The 15361-nt window shown below is 40.0% G+C and overlaps 1 protein-coding gene across 3 annotated transcripts in view; it reads left to right on the forward strand.

The window, feature by feature from the left end:
• CACNA2D3 (calcium voltage-gated channel auxiliary subunit alpha2delta 3) overlaps nucleotides 1-15361 on the forward strand; it is a 1248789-nt gene that overhangs the window by 756763 nt on the left and 476665 nt on the right. For all 3 annotated transcript variants that reach the window (XM_089681870.1, XM_089681868.1, XM_089681867.1), the window contains one exon: nucleotides 3793-3926. In XM_089681870.1, the coding sequence (XP_089537996.1) occupies nucleotides 3793-3926 (134 nt within the window). The remainder of the gene's footprint in view (nucleotides 1-3792; nucleotides 3927-15361) is intronic.

Consider the following 15361-nt stretch of genomic DNA (forward strand, 5'->3'; position numbering starts at 1 on the left):
AACACATGGCCTCCCAGCTTCCGAGATATTCAGATACTTACAGCTACAACACTTTTACGCTCCCTACGCTACAACAACAAATCGGCCAGATGCTATGTCTTTCTTCGAACGAGCGTGCTACAAAGACCCCCATAGACTTGGGCTTATTTCTTGCTTATATTCACTCTTCACTACTTCGATTACCACGTCCCCCCCTCTGTATACCCATAAGTGGGAAATGGATTTAGGCAAGAGACTCGACCCATCTGATTGGGATCACATTTGGGCTAACACAAAATCATCTTCGCAGAACATTGTAGCATTGGAAACGAATTATAAAGTTTTAACCCGCTGGTACTTGGTCCCAGCGAGAATCGCAAAATTTACCCCTAATTACTCGCCCAACTGTTTTAGAGGCTGTACAGACTTAGGAACACACTACCATATGTGGTGGGAATGCCCAGTGGCCCGAGTCTTTTGGGATGAAATTTTCACCATGATATCTACACTTAGCGCTATCACTCTACGACCTGATCCAACAACAGTCCTACTCAATCAGTGCCCCCCTGACATCTCCAACTCACAATTCAAGCTCCTTATGCAAGTTACAACAGCGGCTAAGCAGGTTATAGCGAAATCCTGGAAATCCCCCACCCTAAAAGTTGCTGCCGTCAAAACCAGAATAACACAAGCCATGATACATGCAAAGGTGGAAGCCACAATTCTAGACACGATCCCTAAATTTTTGCACATATGGAACCCCTGGGTAGAGCGCTTCCTCCCACCTAACTTTGATGAATCACTCCTTCTCCCTTGATTTCTATACTGTGCGCCTAGGATACTGTCAATAGTCCTCCGTAGGCAACACGTAGAGTCTGCTGTAAACTAGTTGAATGTTCATGGAGTCATCGTTATTGTTCCTTTTCCCATACCCTCCCTTCCTCCTCCGTCTGATCCCCCTCCAAACTTCCCCCTACTTCTTAAATGCACTTAGGAGACGTTACTTTGATTGGCTGGGACGATAATGTCATCTATTGCCGACTGTTATGTTCCTGCTTTTGCTAGAATTGTATAGACATCTGTAATGTGATCCTCATTCATTTTTCTTCAATGTCCTACTGCCTCTTCATTGTCCAATGTATATCAACAAAGTCTCCTTGGTTGTGTTGTTAAAGTTTTCTCTCTTGTTAATAAAAATGTTTGAACAAGAATTTGCATTCAGTTTGGAGACATAATTTCATTTCAATAATATTTACAGAACCGCCAAGTTATGTTTGCCTTAGGCACTGTGACCATAGGGTTTGACCAACTACTGAAGTACTCATCAATGATCCCAAAGTCCAAAATATTTTTAAGTTGACCTAATACAATCTCATGGTGGGCTTCAGCAATACAGTATGGCTTAATGTGCTGTGTAATGGGGTCTGTGAGAATATTATGTTCAAATTAATTAATTAGTTAGGCCTGGCAAATTTGAGAAAATGTATCAGTTTGCAGATTCCAGGGTTTGAGCAGGGTAACATGATCAATTTGGTTGGGCTTTCTTAAAGGGTCCCTGCCATTTTACTGGGTATTTGCTCTCAACAATTAGCACCAACTTAAGAACCTGATCAGCAGGTTTAAACTCTCTGACCAGTGGAATAACAAATGTTGAGCCTCCTGTGCAGCCTGCAAATGTCCCCTGACCATACAGTGCATCATCTGTACCATTTGTGCAATGTGTCCACTATGTTCTAATAGGGTGTAGGCTCTTGTTTCCTTGTCTCTTTCAGTACATTCAGTAGTCCATGAGGGTGTTTGCCATAAACCAACTCAAAGGACAAGAACCCTGTGGGTGCGACAAATAATAAATTAGCCAGTAAACTATTTCCATGAGGACCATCTTTTTCAACCATTACTTTCACATCCCCTTCCAATCAAATTTCAATCATAGATGTCTGCAAGTGCTTCATTATAAACAATTTACAGAGCTCCTTAGACATAAACAGGGTGCTTTGATTGCTCAGCATCTCAGAAAGGAGCCATGTTCACTTGAACAACAACTCCTTTGCAATAACCTTGGCTGAGATATTCGTTAAAGGTCCACCTCCAAATGTCTGGGTGCATAGTCAAGAACCACTAGATTGTTCTGGTTTCCCCTAGCTGACTTAACTAAAGGGCGCATCATGTCCATGTCAATGCAATAAAAGGTACTTACGTTAATTTTGAAGCGGTACCAGTGGACTCCAAAAAAATAGGCATGGGGAAAGTTATTTGACAGGACAGACAGGACTTACAGAAGTCCTTGATTTCCCAGTGGGTCAATAAAGAAGTTGTAAATCCCTTTCTTAAGTTTTAGCCACCCTGAGATGACACCCAAGCGCAAAAGAAAGAGCCTGATGTAACATTTTACACCTAAAAGTCACCATCAGTTGCTCAAACACTTTATCATTGGTTATGCTGTACAACAGATTGCAATTCACAGCTTTATCCAACTGCCTCTCGGGGGATCAGAAAGGAATTTTTTCCCTTGCAGGAGCAAATTGGATCATGTTTTGCTGGGTTTTTTGCCTTCCCCTGGATCAACTGTGGGTATAAGATTGTATTTTTTTTTTTAATGGTTGAACTAGATGGACGTTTGTCTTTTTTCAGCCAGACTAACTATGGAACTATGCAAGATAATTGGGGGAACAGCACAACCACCCCAGGTTGCTGTGGCTCATCAATGTGATGATGGCTTAACAATGTGACTTGTTCCGTGGTGGAGAACAGAATGGTATCCCTCATCTGAACACTAAGAAAATGTTCCTAGGAAACCTTAAAATTTAGGAGATCTGGCTTAGAGGAAGGGGCCCCTGCTTCTAATCCAGCAAACACTTTCAGGCGGCCCTGGTCAGTCTCCACAGGTTCACATTTCTCTGTGCACACATCAATCTTATTTTTAAACTGAACTGTGGTACTAATTACTGCATTAGAGGGATCCTCCTTATTGGAGAAGACTTTTGGATTTTCAACTTTTAATCATATACAGTAGGTCTCAAAATTTGGGGCACTCTCCCAATTGACATGTCCTGTTGCAATCCCGGCATTACTCCAACCTTTAGTAGGTGCCAAATGATATCAATACTTTTAGAATTTGCTGATGCAAGGCAACACAAATAGGCTTCAGCATAAAACCTTTAAACCAAAAAAATCTTAATTTACATGCTGTGTGGGGCACACAGCATGTAAATTAAGATTTTTTTAGGAGAAGTGGATTGTAAAAAGACAATGTTAGGGTTTTGTTAAGTACCTATTAATGAATCCTTTGCATGTGCAAAATTAGATCATCCTCCCCCCCCATCAAAAAACACTGCATGAAACCAAAAAGAAGACACACCTGAGGCACCATATCACCCATGCTGCACATTGCACTACAGCAGAGTGCAGAAGCATCTTCTCACGGGAATTGAATACCTTAATAGTAGGCCTGTAATACCAACCTTACCTAAGGGTGGAAGCAAGGATGAATGTTTTTAAAGTAGATCTCCAGATTTTAATAAGGTTTAAATACAGTAGTTTGTTTGGACCAAGCTGGTCCAAACAAACTATTTACTTCACTAACAGATGCCTCTGTTGTCAGTGCTGTATAAGCTGTTTGTGGCCTCAGCAACATACGGTATATAACACTGTGTTCCAGCAGCGGGACGGGAACTTCCTTGCATTTAAAACACTATGTTTAGTGATGTTTTAAGGAATACAGAGCTGCATTAATTTGTAATAAGTCTTTTATAGCTGCCTTTATATTTGTGTATGGAATTAAAGCTTAATTTACATTTCTTTTTTTCATTACAGGCTTTTTTACCCAAATATCCACATTAGCTGATGTACAAGAGAATGTTATGGCGTACCTCCACGTTTTAAGCAGACCCAAAGTTATTGATCAAGAACATGATGTTGTATGGACAGAAGCCTATATCGATAGCACGGTGAGTAGGTTCATTACCTTTTTATACAAGACATTGAAAACAGACTTAGTAGATTGTATGATTTCATATCTAAAAACAATGTTATTTAACCTGCAACAACTTCTTTCTTCTCTATTTTAATTGAACTTAATTACGTTAGTAGAAATCTAATCATGTATTAAGTGGACACCAATATATAGATGTGCTGTATGCTGTCAAGATGTTGACCCGTGTTTCTCAGCTTCAGCTAATTTTTGTATCACTCAGTATTTACCAAGTTCCTCCTAGTGTGTATTATCTTATTACAAGTACCCCATAAATAATTGTATTTATTACCAGGACACCCTGACTGCATTTGAATGTTTTCTAGAAAATCACTTCACTGAAATATTTACCTAAAGGGTAACTACTGGTACGTCTTTTTTTTTTCCCGAAGTAATATTCTAGGATAGGGTAGTCAAACAAATAGCAATTAATTAACAATTAGTAAATCAAATTTCTTACTACATTGTGCCATTATGTTTGTAAGAGTTTTTTTTAAGATTCTGATGTACCCAGCTGAGAATATTTAGGATTTTGACCCTGTAGCATCAAGCAAAATTGTGATATTTCTAGTAGGGTGGAATGAGTATTTACAATTTCTTTAAAGGCTATGTTCACCTTTATGAAAAAAATAATAAATGTACATATTTTTGCAGAAAAAAATTATGCATTTATCATGATTTTATGAGAACTTGCAAAGTATTGCACCCACCATCAGTGGATCAAAGGCGCAATGTCAGGCATCTGCTGACATTTCCTACAGCTCTCAGCTTGTACCTCTGTAGAGGGTTTCAGTTGCAGAGCTGTAGGAAGTGTCTTTGGACAATGAGTGTGCCAATCAGTACACTCATAGTTCATCGAGAACCAGTCCATTTGCTGTGGTGACAGGCAGGACTTGCAGTTCATTCATTCACAGATCTCTGTGAATGAATGATGTGGCTGTGGGGAAGAAGATCCCCATGCACTTTCACTGAGAGGGCTGTGGGAATGGGAGAACGGTGCTTAGGAACATGTTACAGGTGCAACATTTAACATGTTCCTAATGGTGAAACTAGCCTTTAAAGACGTAATAATAAAAACTAGGTAAATAAACTATTTATAAACATTAGTTGGACCTGAAATAAAAAAAAATAATTTGTTTTCTTGAAGAGAACATCTAGAAATATTAATTGTGCCTGAGAATTACTCTACAAAAATGTACATGTTTTCTTTACTTTTTTTGATAATTAGTTCTCTTGTGCCTAAGCACTTCTGTGCCTTCAGCCACATAGCTGTATAGCTGCAGTATGAGATCATCCAAGCTACTGATGCCTCTGACTGCTAGTCTCACAAAATTTGCAGAAGGATTTGGTAATGCCATGCCTATGCTGCTCAAACTTTTTCCTGAAGGCTAGCCCTATAGAAAACCATGCCTAAGATCCATTGCAGGTGCCAGGATTTCTCCATCCTGCCTCATTCACTCTGTGATTCTGTGCTTTTTCCATCTCTCCTACTGCTCCTTGAATATTAACCCACATATTATTAGATCTTCAATCATTAGGGATGGACTCTGACGGGAGGAAGCAAAGCCCTGCTCCTCTAGCAAGATGGTTACCTACATAGAGACAAAGTGTGGAACAAGGCATCGTAAGTTAGTAATGGGAAAGTATCAGCTGCAGGATGCTGACAGGCAATACTCTTAACTAGACCTTTGCCCTCTTCCTGCCTTATGGGCACATCCTCTTTAACAGTTCACTGTCCTGTTTTCAGTATTAATTTTGCTGCAAAAGCAGAAATACACTTTGTATGTGTTATACATATAATTGTTAAGCTTGAAAATGTTTTACGTAACCATTGAACCCATAACCTATTATTGGGGTACACACAGCCCTAAGAACCTCTCATCTAAAAGGTATTCTTTAATTGAAGAACCATTAGATTTTTGTTTCCTCACAAATAAATATGATACCAGATTTGTCTGATGGCCTTTAGAAGAAACTGTAAGTGCATTTTAAAGTTACCTCTGTCCTATCTAGTTGAAGATTTCAGACATAACGTGATGATTTATTTTAAAATGTTGCCCACCTGTGGTGTTAAGCAGGGATGTCAAACTGGCAGCCCTCCAGCTGTTGCCAAACTACAAGTTCCATTAGACTTTGCAAGGCTGACAGTTACAAGCATGACTCCCAAAGGCAGTGGCATAATGGGAACTGCAGTTGGCTGGAGGGTCACCAGTTTGACACCTGAGAGAAAACCTGAAGAGCAGGCACTGCAAAGTACCAGTGCATACCTCTGGTGTTAAACGTAGCCTTCCATGTTGCCCTTTTACTTTTTTTTGAACACCAAACTGTGCAAAGAACCAAAAAAACTTTCTGAAAGTAATGTATAGGCACATCACTATTGTACATCCCATAATGCAATACTGCAGCTTTGGTAACTCGTTATCATTGTAGTAATTTCCAGAGGTCATTATTTGCATGGGTAGGGATGCACTAGAAGGATTGACATGTAACGGAAAAGGTATGTCTTGGCACCTTATATTGCTTTCATTGTGTAAGTGCTGGTTTATACTGATTTTTCTCACTACAGATTTACCTTAACTACAACCAGGGCCATTTCGGGTGTGGATGCTGGATGAGGTGGCCATTTTTGCTCCCCCAAACCACCCTCCTTGGCAAAGATGTTTCAAGTGCAGGTTCAATGTCAATAGGTTTCAGGCCTGGAAGGGAGCTCAGTAATTGAGCTGCATGAGGATGGACATTCCAGCCTCAGTGCTACCCCCCACTGTTCTCCATGAGTGCCAATGGAAGCAGCCGTCTCAATTGCCCACATGGGCAGCACAGCTCTGGTTGATGTCTATACGTTGTTTTACCCTAACAATTCTAACAATGAATATGATACAGACACTGAAAAGGGGAATACATTCAATTATGACTGAATGCTAAAAGCTTGGATAACCAGCTATAACCTGTGAATCAGAGTATTGCTGCCTAAAGTTTCTTATCTCTTGAGAGCTTTTTGTAAGATCTCTGTGCACTTGAGTTCCTGGGTCTGCACATCTGCTGGGGTCATTATTACTAGGGTCCCACTCACCCTGTTGAATATTTTATTTATTTGAAATTGCTAAGAATGCAACAGGAGGTGCTGGAACACACAAAGGTAAGCCCTCAGGTTAATGGAAACAGAGAGGAATTATGGCACAGAGATCCCTTTGTAGAAGACATATAAGCCAAATGGGCTGCTCAACAAGCTTCACTTATAATAAAAATAACTATTTCGGATTGACCTTTTAAAATAAAGCATTATCTTTTTTTCTAAAATGAACGTGTGGCTATGCCATGTGGCCATTCTGTAGATAATTAGCGCTTGTGAAATTCTCCCCTTGCATTGCAAGGGTTTTACTTACCTTCTTCTTTGCTCCCCTGTTGGTTTTCCGTTCTCTCCGATGCTACAAGTATCGGCCATTGACATCCTCAAGGAGTATGGACAGATTATTATTATTATTATTATACAGTATTTATAAAGCGCCAATAGTTCACTCAGCGCTGTACATTACAAAGGGGGACAGAACATGATAAGAATCAAATGTTGTAAATCCATCTTGGTGCTTTATTATAAAGTCCATAGAAAGGCTGCATACATGTTATCTCCAACCAAATAACCAAACTCCCTATACACGTTTCACCCTCAACAGGCTTGCTCACAAGGATAGAGTAGGTACAGAAAGCAATGGGAGGTAGTAAGTTTAAATATCCACTAATTATGGAGTACCTGTGATTCCCAAGCATCTATCCGAGCTGCGACAGATAGTGGATATTTAAACTTCCTACCTCCCGCTACCTCCTGTGCCTACTCTATCATTGTAAGCAAGCCCTTGTGGGGTGAAACGTGGATAGGACAGGTGTTTATTTGGGTAGAGACAACATATATTCAGCCTTTTTATGGACTATGCAATAAAACACCAAGATTAATTTACAATGGAGTGTAACTCTTATCATAAAGCAGAAACAAGCTGCAAGGAGTGAGCACTCAAGTGGTCAGTGAATATTAGGCAACAAAGGTTTGGAGCGGTGCCGGGTATTTACGTATGCTTTTACCATTTGTGTCCTCACTTATGTTGTAGGACTGCATTGTACATGATGATGTCAGAGGGTCTGAGACATTTGTTGTGCCGAAGGAAAGACGCTTTTGGGGATTGGTTGCAGCTGGGAGGAAGCCTGTGGTGAATTAGGGATGAGATTAAAAAAATGCTTTTTAATGTTAGATGAAAACAAGCATTAAACTATTGGGAGCCCCACTCCAAAAGTGGATTTTAGCCAAAGCTCATCTTTAATGATATTTTTGAGTCATCTAAAATCTGTGCCTGATACAAAATCATTATTGCTTTTGTTTCTGGCATAGATGTGTAATGGCAACATTGAACTTTACCTTTGCTCAACTTTTGTGTTTACTGCAATATTTTTAGAATCAAAGTGCTCTAAGGAGGGTCAGTTTAGTTTATCCTGAGCTGTCTTTCATTGTAGCACTCTGTTAGGTCTTCCATCCTGCTCAGTCCATCCCTCATGCTGTCCTCACTTCTTGATTTTTCCCCAACATATTGCATATTCTCACTGATACTGTAGTAGTTCTATTCCATTGCTGCCAAATGGCAATTTTGCATATTTCAGAGTAATCATCTTGGAAAGAGAAGGGTTCCTCTGTCTCTTTCATCACTCTTGATGATGCATTACTGTGATTTGAAGAAGCAATGAGCTGAGCCCATCAAAGGGAAGTTTGTTGTTGGTCAGAATGCAGTCATTTAACATTTCTCAGAGCATCACACATGTGGAATCTCGTGTTTACATACAAATAGCAAATTTTGGATATACAGGTATGGGATCTATTATCTTGAATATTTGGGACTGGGGGGTTTTCTGGACCACCAGGCCTTAATTAGACTGAAAAATTACTATTGCGTCTGGTGTATCTTAGATAACATGATCCTGATGGCATCAGTGCACTAGTGGGCAAATTCAGTGCAGCAGTGCAAAGGGCAATAATGATACACAATAAATCATTGCAACATTGTACATCATTGTTTCGCTTTGAATTGACTAATTGGATAAACCTGTAAATGTGCGATTGAATGTAGTATATATGAAAGTACGTTTATGTCTTTCTACTTTTTTGAAATTGCGGTTGCTAGGACATATAGTGTACAAATCTTGTTTTTTTTTCTGTGCATACAAAGTCTCTAGTTTAGTGATCCAGAGAGGGTCTCAGTTGGTCTGTTTATATTCACTTGCCCTCCAGAGGATTTACCCCCTTTCCTGACCAGGCCATTTTTTGTGATACGGTGCTGCATTACTTTGATAATTGTGTGGTCATGCATTGCTGCACCCAAATGAAATGTATGTTCTTTTTTTCCCAAAAAATAGAGCTCTCTTGCAGTGGTATTTGATCGCCTGTGCAATTTTTATTTTTTGCACTATAAACAGAAAAAGACCGTCAATTTAAAAAAAATATATATATTTTTGACTATTTTTTTTGCTATAAAACATATCCATTAAAAAAATAAGAAAAACATATTTTGTCATTAATTTAGGCCAAAATGTCTTTGCTAAAACATAATCCCAATACATGTAAATTAATTGGTTTACATGAAAGTTATAGCATCTATAAATGGCGTTATAGATACTGGAATTTTTTTTTTTTAATACTAGCAATGTAATCAGCGACTCATACCGGGACTGAAGGACTGCCGTGGGCATTCTGACACTGGAGGGAACTGACTAACTGCCACTGACATCCCAATGACACCAATACAGTGATCAGTGCTAATAAAAAGCACTGACATTGTACTAATGACACTGGATAGGAAGGAGTTAACATCTGGGCAGATCAAAGGGCTAACTGTGTGCTGTGCTATGTTTTACTGTATGTGCTGTGTGTGTTTTACTAGGGAAACATGCACAGAAATACACAGCAGCATGTTACTGCTGGCAGGAGAGAGGGCAGGAGAGAGGGGCAACAGCCCCAGCAGACTTAAGCCAGCCATACATGGGTCATAATTTGCACGGACCAGCTGAATTTTGATCCAGGTATGAGCAGGGAAGTTGTACAGAAGTTATTCTACTAATTGACGTCTGTACAGCTGCCCTGTCAGATTTTTTTCCCGCTCGATCAGTGCTGCAGGCTATAGCCTGCTATGCTGATCAGTGTATTCTAATAGCAGGGGAGTCTCCCTGCTGTCAGAATACATCTCCCTGCTGTCAGAATACAAATGTATCTCCCTCCTAGATAGGTGGTAGGATTAGTTAGATGTAGTGCTTGCTCACTGTGTTCATTGGAGCTGGGTGTGTTTTGTTGGGTAAATTTAGCTTGCCTCATTTTAACTAGTGTGGTTCTACTTGGTGTGTTAAACAAATCTAGCTGTGCTCACTGTATTCAGTGCAACTGATTAATTAGGTCAGTTTAGTGTTCTCAGCTACTGCTTCCCTGATAGTTCCCTCTACTTCTACGGAGTGGTAGAATTCTCTGGAATATAGGTGTGGAACTATGTAGATGGCAGTATGAATATTTATGCAGCCCTGGCCAATCCCAGGGGGCAGGGCCCTGAAGACGTCTGAATAACTGCATAAATACAGCGAGAGACTGGCCTTTTGGGTCTTTTCCTGTATAGGATCAGTTCAACCTGGAGGGCTGCTGCCCTCTGGGGCAACGCTGCCATGTGCTTGCTGTTCGTGAGGCCTCAGGTGGGCGACCTATGGGCCTGGATTCTGAAGCTACAGAGAGCTGACTTAGGGGCTGTCTGCTGAAGATCTAGCCTGGTGTCACAGGAGAAAGGTGTTGCTTGGAAATTGTAGGGAGGCAACCAACTGCCCCTGGATGTTCTGTGAGTACATACTGCTGTAAGAGATCTTTGAGACTTTTGGGACGCTGCCACCTCACTTGTGCTAGAGAGTTCAGCTGTGTATTTGTCTAAAGGAGACAACAGCTGGTGTTCTGAAGAGCTAAGTCTATCTAATTCTCCTTGAAGAGACTCTGCTCTTGTTGCTCTAAAGGAAAAGAAGTGTTCACTGCTTCTACTACAAAGCCAAGTCTACAGTTTGCTATATAGGTCCTATAGTCTTATATACAGTCAGGTCCATAAATATTGGGACATCGACACAATTCTAACATTTTTGGCTCTATACACCACCACAATGGATTTGAAATGAAATGAACAAGATGTGCTTTAACTGCAGACTGTCAGCTTTAATTTGAGGGTATTTACATCCAAAGCAGGTGAACAGTGTAGGAATTACAACAGTTTGCATATGTGCCTCCCACTTGTTAAGGGACCAAAAGTAATGGAACAATTGGCTTCTCAGCTGTTCAACGGCCAGGTGTGTGTTATTCCCTCATTATCCCAATTACAATGAGCAGATAAAAGGTCCAGATTTCAATTCAAGTGTGCTATTTGCATTTGGAATCTGTTGCTGTCAACTCTCAAGATGAGATTCAAAGAGCTGTCACTATCAGTGAAGCAAGCCATCATTAGGCGGAAAAAACAAAACAAACCCATCAGAGAGATAGCAAAAACATTAGGCGTGGCCAAAACAACTGTTTGGAACATTCTTAAAAGAAGGAACGCATCGGTGAGCTCAGCAACACCAAAAGACCCGGAAGACCACGGAAAACAACTGTGGTGGATGACCGAAGAATTCTTTCCCTGGTGAAGAAAACACCCTTCACAACAGTTGGCCAGATCAAGAACACTGTCCAGGAGGTAGGTGTATGTGTGTCAAAGTCAACAATCAAGAGAACACTTCACCAGAGTGAATACAGATGGTTCACCACAAGATGGAAACCATTGGTGAACCTGAAAAACAGGAAGGCCAGATTAGAGTTTGCCAAACGACATCTAAAAAAGCCTTCACAGTTCTGGAACAACATCCTATGGACTGATGAGACCGAGATCAACTTGTACCAGAGTGATGGGAAGAGAAGAGTATGGAGAAGGAAAGGAACTGTTCATAATCCTAAGCATACCACCTCATCAGTGAAGCATGGTGGTGGTAGTGTCATGGCGTGGGCATGTATGGCTGCCAATGGAACTGGTTCTCTTGTATTTATTGATGATGTGACTGCTGACAAAAGCAGCCGGATGAATTCTGAAGTGTTTTGGGCAATATTATCTGCTCATATTCAGCCAAATGCTTCAGAACTCATTGGACGCCGCTTCACAGTGCAGATGGACAATGACCCAAAGCATACTGCAAAAGCAACCAAAGAGTTTTTGAAGGGAAAGAAGTGGAATGTTATGCAATGGCCAAGTCAGTCACCTGACCTGAATCCGATTGAGCATGCATTTCACTTACTGAAGACAAAACTGAAGGGAAAATGCCCCAAGAACAAGCAGGAACTGAAGACAGTTGCAGTAGAGGCCTGGCAGAGCATCCCCAGGGATGAAACCCAGCGTCTGGTGATGTCTATGCGTTCCAGACTTTAGGCTGTAATTGACTGCAAAGGATTTGCAACCAAGTATTAAAAAGTGAAAGTTTGATTCATGATTATTATTTTGTCCCATTACTTTTGGTCCCATAACAAATGGGAGGCACATATGAAAACTGTTGTAATTCCTACACCGTTCACCTGATTTGGATGTAAATACCCTCAAATTAAAGCTGACAGTCTGCAGTTAAAGCACATCTTGTTCATTTCATTTCAAATCCATTGTGGTGGTGTATAGAGCTAAAAATGTCAGAATTGTGTCGATGTCCCAATATTTATGGACCTGACTGTAGTTTGCTATATGCAAAGACTTCTGCTTCACCTTTATAGAAAGGAGATCACTGTCCTCAAATTGTACATAGTTTCTGTTTTTGGAGTATCCCACTCAACTCCCTCAACCTTATCCAAGTTCTCCAAAAATAAAAACAAGAAAAAGAACACCCCTAGACTGCTTATTGAGGAAGAGAGTGATTGTGTTCATCTGCCTGGCTGCTGGGTAATCTGCTTGGGAAGAACCTGGGCAAATTTTCATATAGGAGTAAGCACTAGACAAAGAAAAGCCTTGGGCAGGGGGTTCCTATTCCTCCTATTCATTTCAAGGTGTAAAGTGAAACTAAACATGTTTTTGAAGCTTTTTTGAGGCGTTTTCAATGCATTTCAGGCCTGGTTCACACCAATGCAGTATGTGGTTAGTCTGTTTTGTCATGCTTTTTGCATTGCATTTTGCATTTTTGCATGCATGTTTTTGATGCATTTTTTGATGCGTTACATTTTTTTAATGTTTTTTTTCCAGCTTGCTGGGCAGATTAAAAATGCAAAACACATCAAAAACATAACACACGTATGTTTTTGCTGCATTTTCAATACATTTCAGTCCTGGTTCAGAAAAAAGCAAAAAACAATGCAGTTTGCATTTTGTCCATTTTGCAGTGTGTTGCATTTTTGTACGGCAAAACAGAAAAAAACACAAACTGCATAGGTGTGAAACAGGCCTCAAATGCATTAAAAATGCATTTTTGATGCATTTTTAATCTGCCAGCAACCAATTTGCAAAAACAATTTTTTTAATGCAAAACACATCAAAAAATGTGCATGCAAAAACCCAAAACTTAATTTCAAAAGCATTGAAAAACAGAAAAAATGTAAACTACATTGATGTGAACCAGGCCTGAAAGGTATTGAAAATGCAGCAAAAACACATAAAAAATACACACATGCTGCGGTTGTGATGTGTTTTTTGAGTCACATGACCTATGAAAAGCACATCCTAAACGTGGTAAAATCGTGGCAAAGTTGCGGGTAAAATTGCTGCAAAATCATGAGTAAAAACGCAGCAAAAGCGTGACAAAACTGCGGGTAAAATCGTGGCAATATTTTGGGTAAAATCATGTCAGGATCGCAGGTAAAATCGCTGCAAAATTCCAGGTAAAATTGTGAGTAAAAATGCAGCAAAACCATAGATAAAATTGCAGCAAAATAGTGGGAAAATTGCTGATACAATTGCAGCAAAATTTTTGGATAAAATTGCGGCAAAATCACAGGAAAATCACCACAAATCACGGGTAAAATTGTGGCAAAAATTTCAGGTAAAATCACTGCAAAACAGCAGGTAAAATCATGGCAAAATCACATGTAAAATCATAGCAAAATTTTGGCTACAATTCTAGGTAAAAGCACTGCAAAATCGCGGGTAAAATCATGGGCAAAAACATGGCAAAATTGCAGGTAAAATCGAGGCAAAATCCCTGGTAAAATCGCAACAAAGTTGCTGCAAAATCGTGGGTAAAATCCTGGTAAAATTGCGGCAAAATCAGGGGTAAACCCACAGCAAAATTGCAGGTACAATTGCGGCAAACTCCTGGGTAAAACCACAGAAACATTGTGGGTAAAATTGTGTTTACAGTCGCCTTTATCGGCAAAATGGCGATAACACTATTTTCGGTGGCCGATATATGAGTGCATCCCTAGTATGTTAGTATATATACTTGTACTAGTGGAGGAGGTGCAGAGACTCCTACTTGAAGCTATGGGAGGCGGACAGACCCACAGTGTCCTTAGCTGTCATTCTTAGAGCACTGCCTGGGTGGGAGGTACAGACCAGGAGTCTGACTCCTCCCACTACAGTGAGCAGGGAGGAAATACATCACAGCTTACTGGATGAAGAACTACAGAAGGGATGTGCCAAAACCATTGGCTGTGGAGTAGGAGGAATATCAGCCACCGGTCTTACAAACAGGAAACCACAGGGGATTAACGGTTTTATTTGAAAATCATCAGCTTATTTCAGAGCCACTACTGATTGAACCAGAAGATGGAGGACATATTCAGTAAGGTAGGAGATCAGCAACAAGGACATGGAAAAATGTTTTTGCCCTGAGTTCTGCTTTAACCTCCCTGGCGGTCTAACCTATCAATATTTTTGAATGTCAAAGCGGTACATTTATTTTTTTATATTGTAGGCCTGTAATTCTTAGGAATAACTCACTTAAATCTGTCCAAACAAGAGTCTAGTAAACATCCCGGGTATGATAAAGTTTGAAACACAAAATCATAAATTATAATATAATATATAATTCTAAAAAATAATAATATAATAATAATCATTTTAATTCAATAATGTAATCAAACCAAAAATACTGAAATTTGAAATAGAGCACAAAGTTCACACATCACTGAGCTCAGTCACAGAAGCGTTTTCAGTGTCTGATGACAAATTTCCACACAAATTACTATCGCTCAGTGATTCTAATTCACAATCGCTCTTTTCTAGCTGGTCTAAAACCACTTTTGACCTAAAGGGACGCTTTTTGGATGCCATGGACGTTCTCAAGTTTCCAGGCAGAAAGAACGGTAAAAGTGCAGGCAGGGCACAGGACAAAGCACTCGTGACAAAATTTAGGTGAAATGATTCGATACAGTAATGTAATCCTAAGAGATTACACTGTATTGTGTGTATGTCA

This window comes from Staurois parvus, unplaced genomic scaffold (assembly GCF_062004578.1).
Source record: "Staurois parvus isolate SC_StPar_1 unplaced genomic scaffold, SC_StPar_1.0 ptg000282l, whole genome shotgun sequence".
Classification (NCBI taxonomy): Eukaryota; Metazoa; Chordata; class Amphibia; order Anura; family Ranidae; genus Staurois; species Staurois parvus.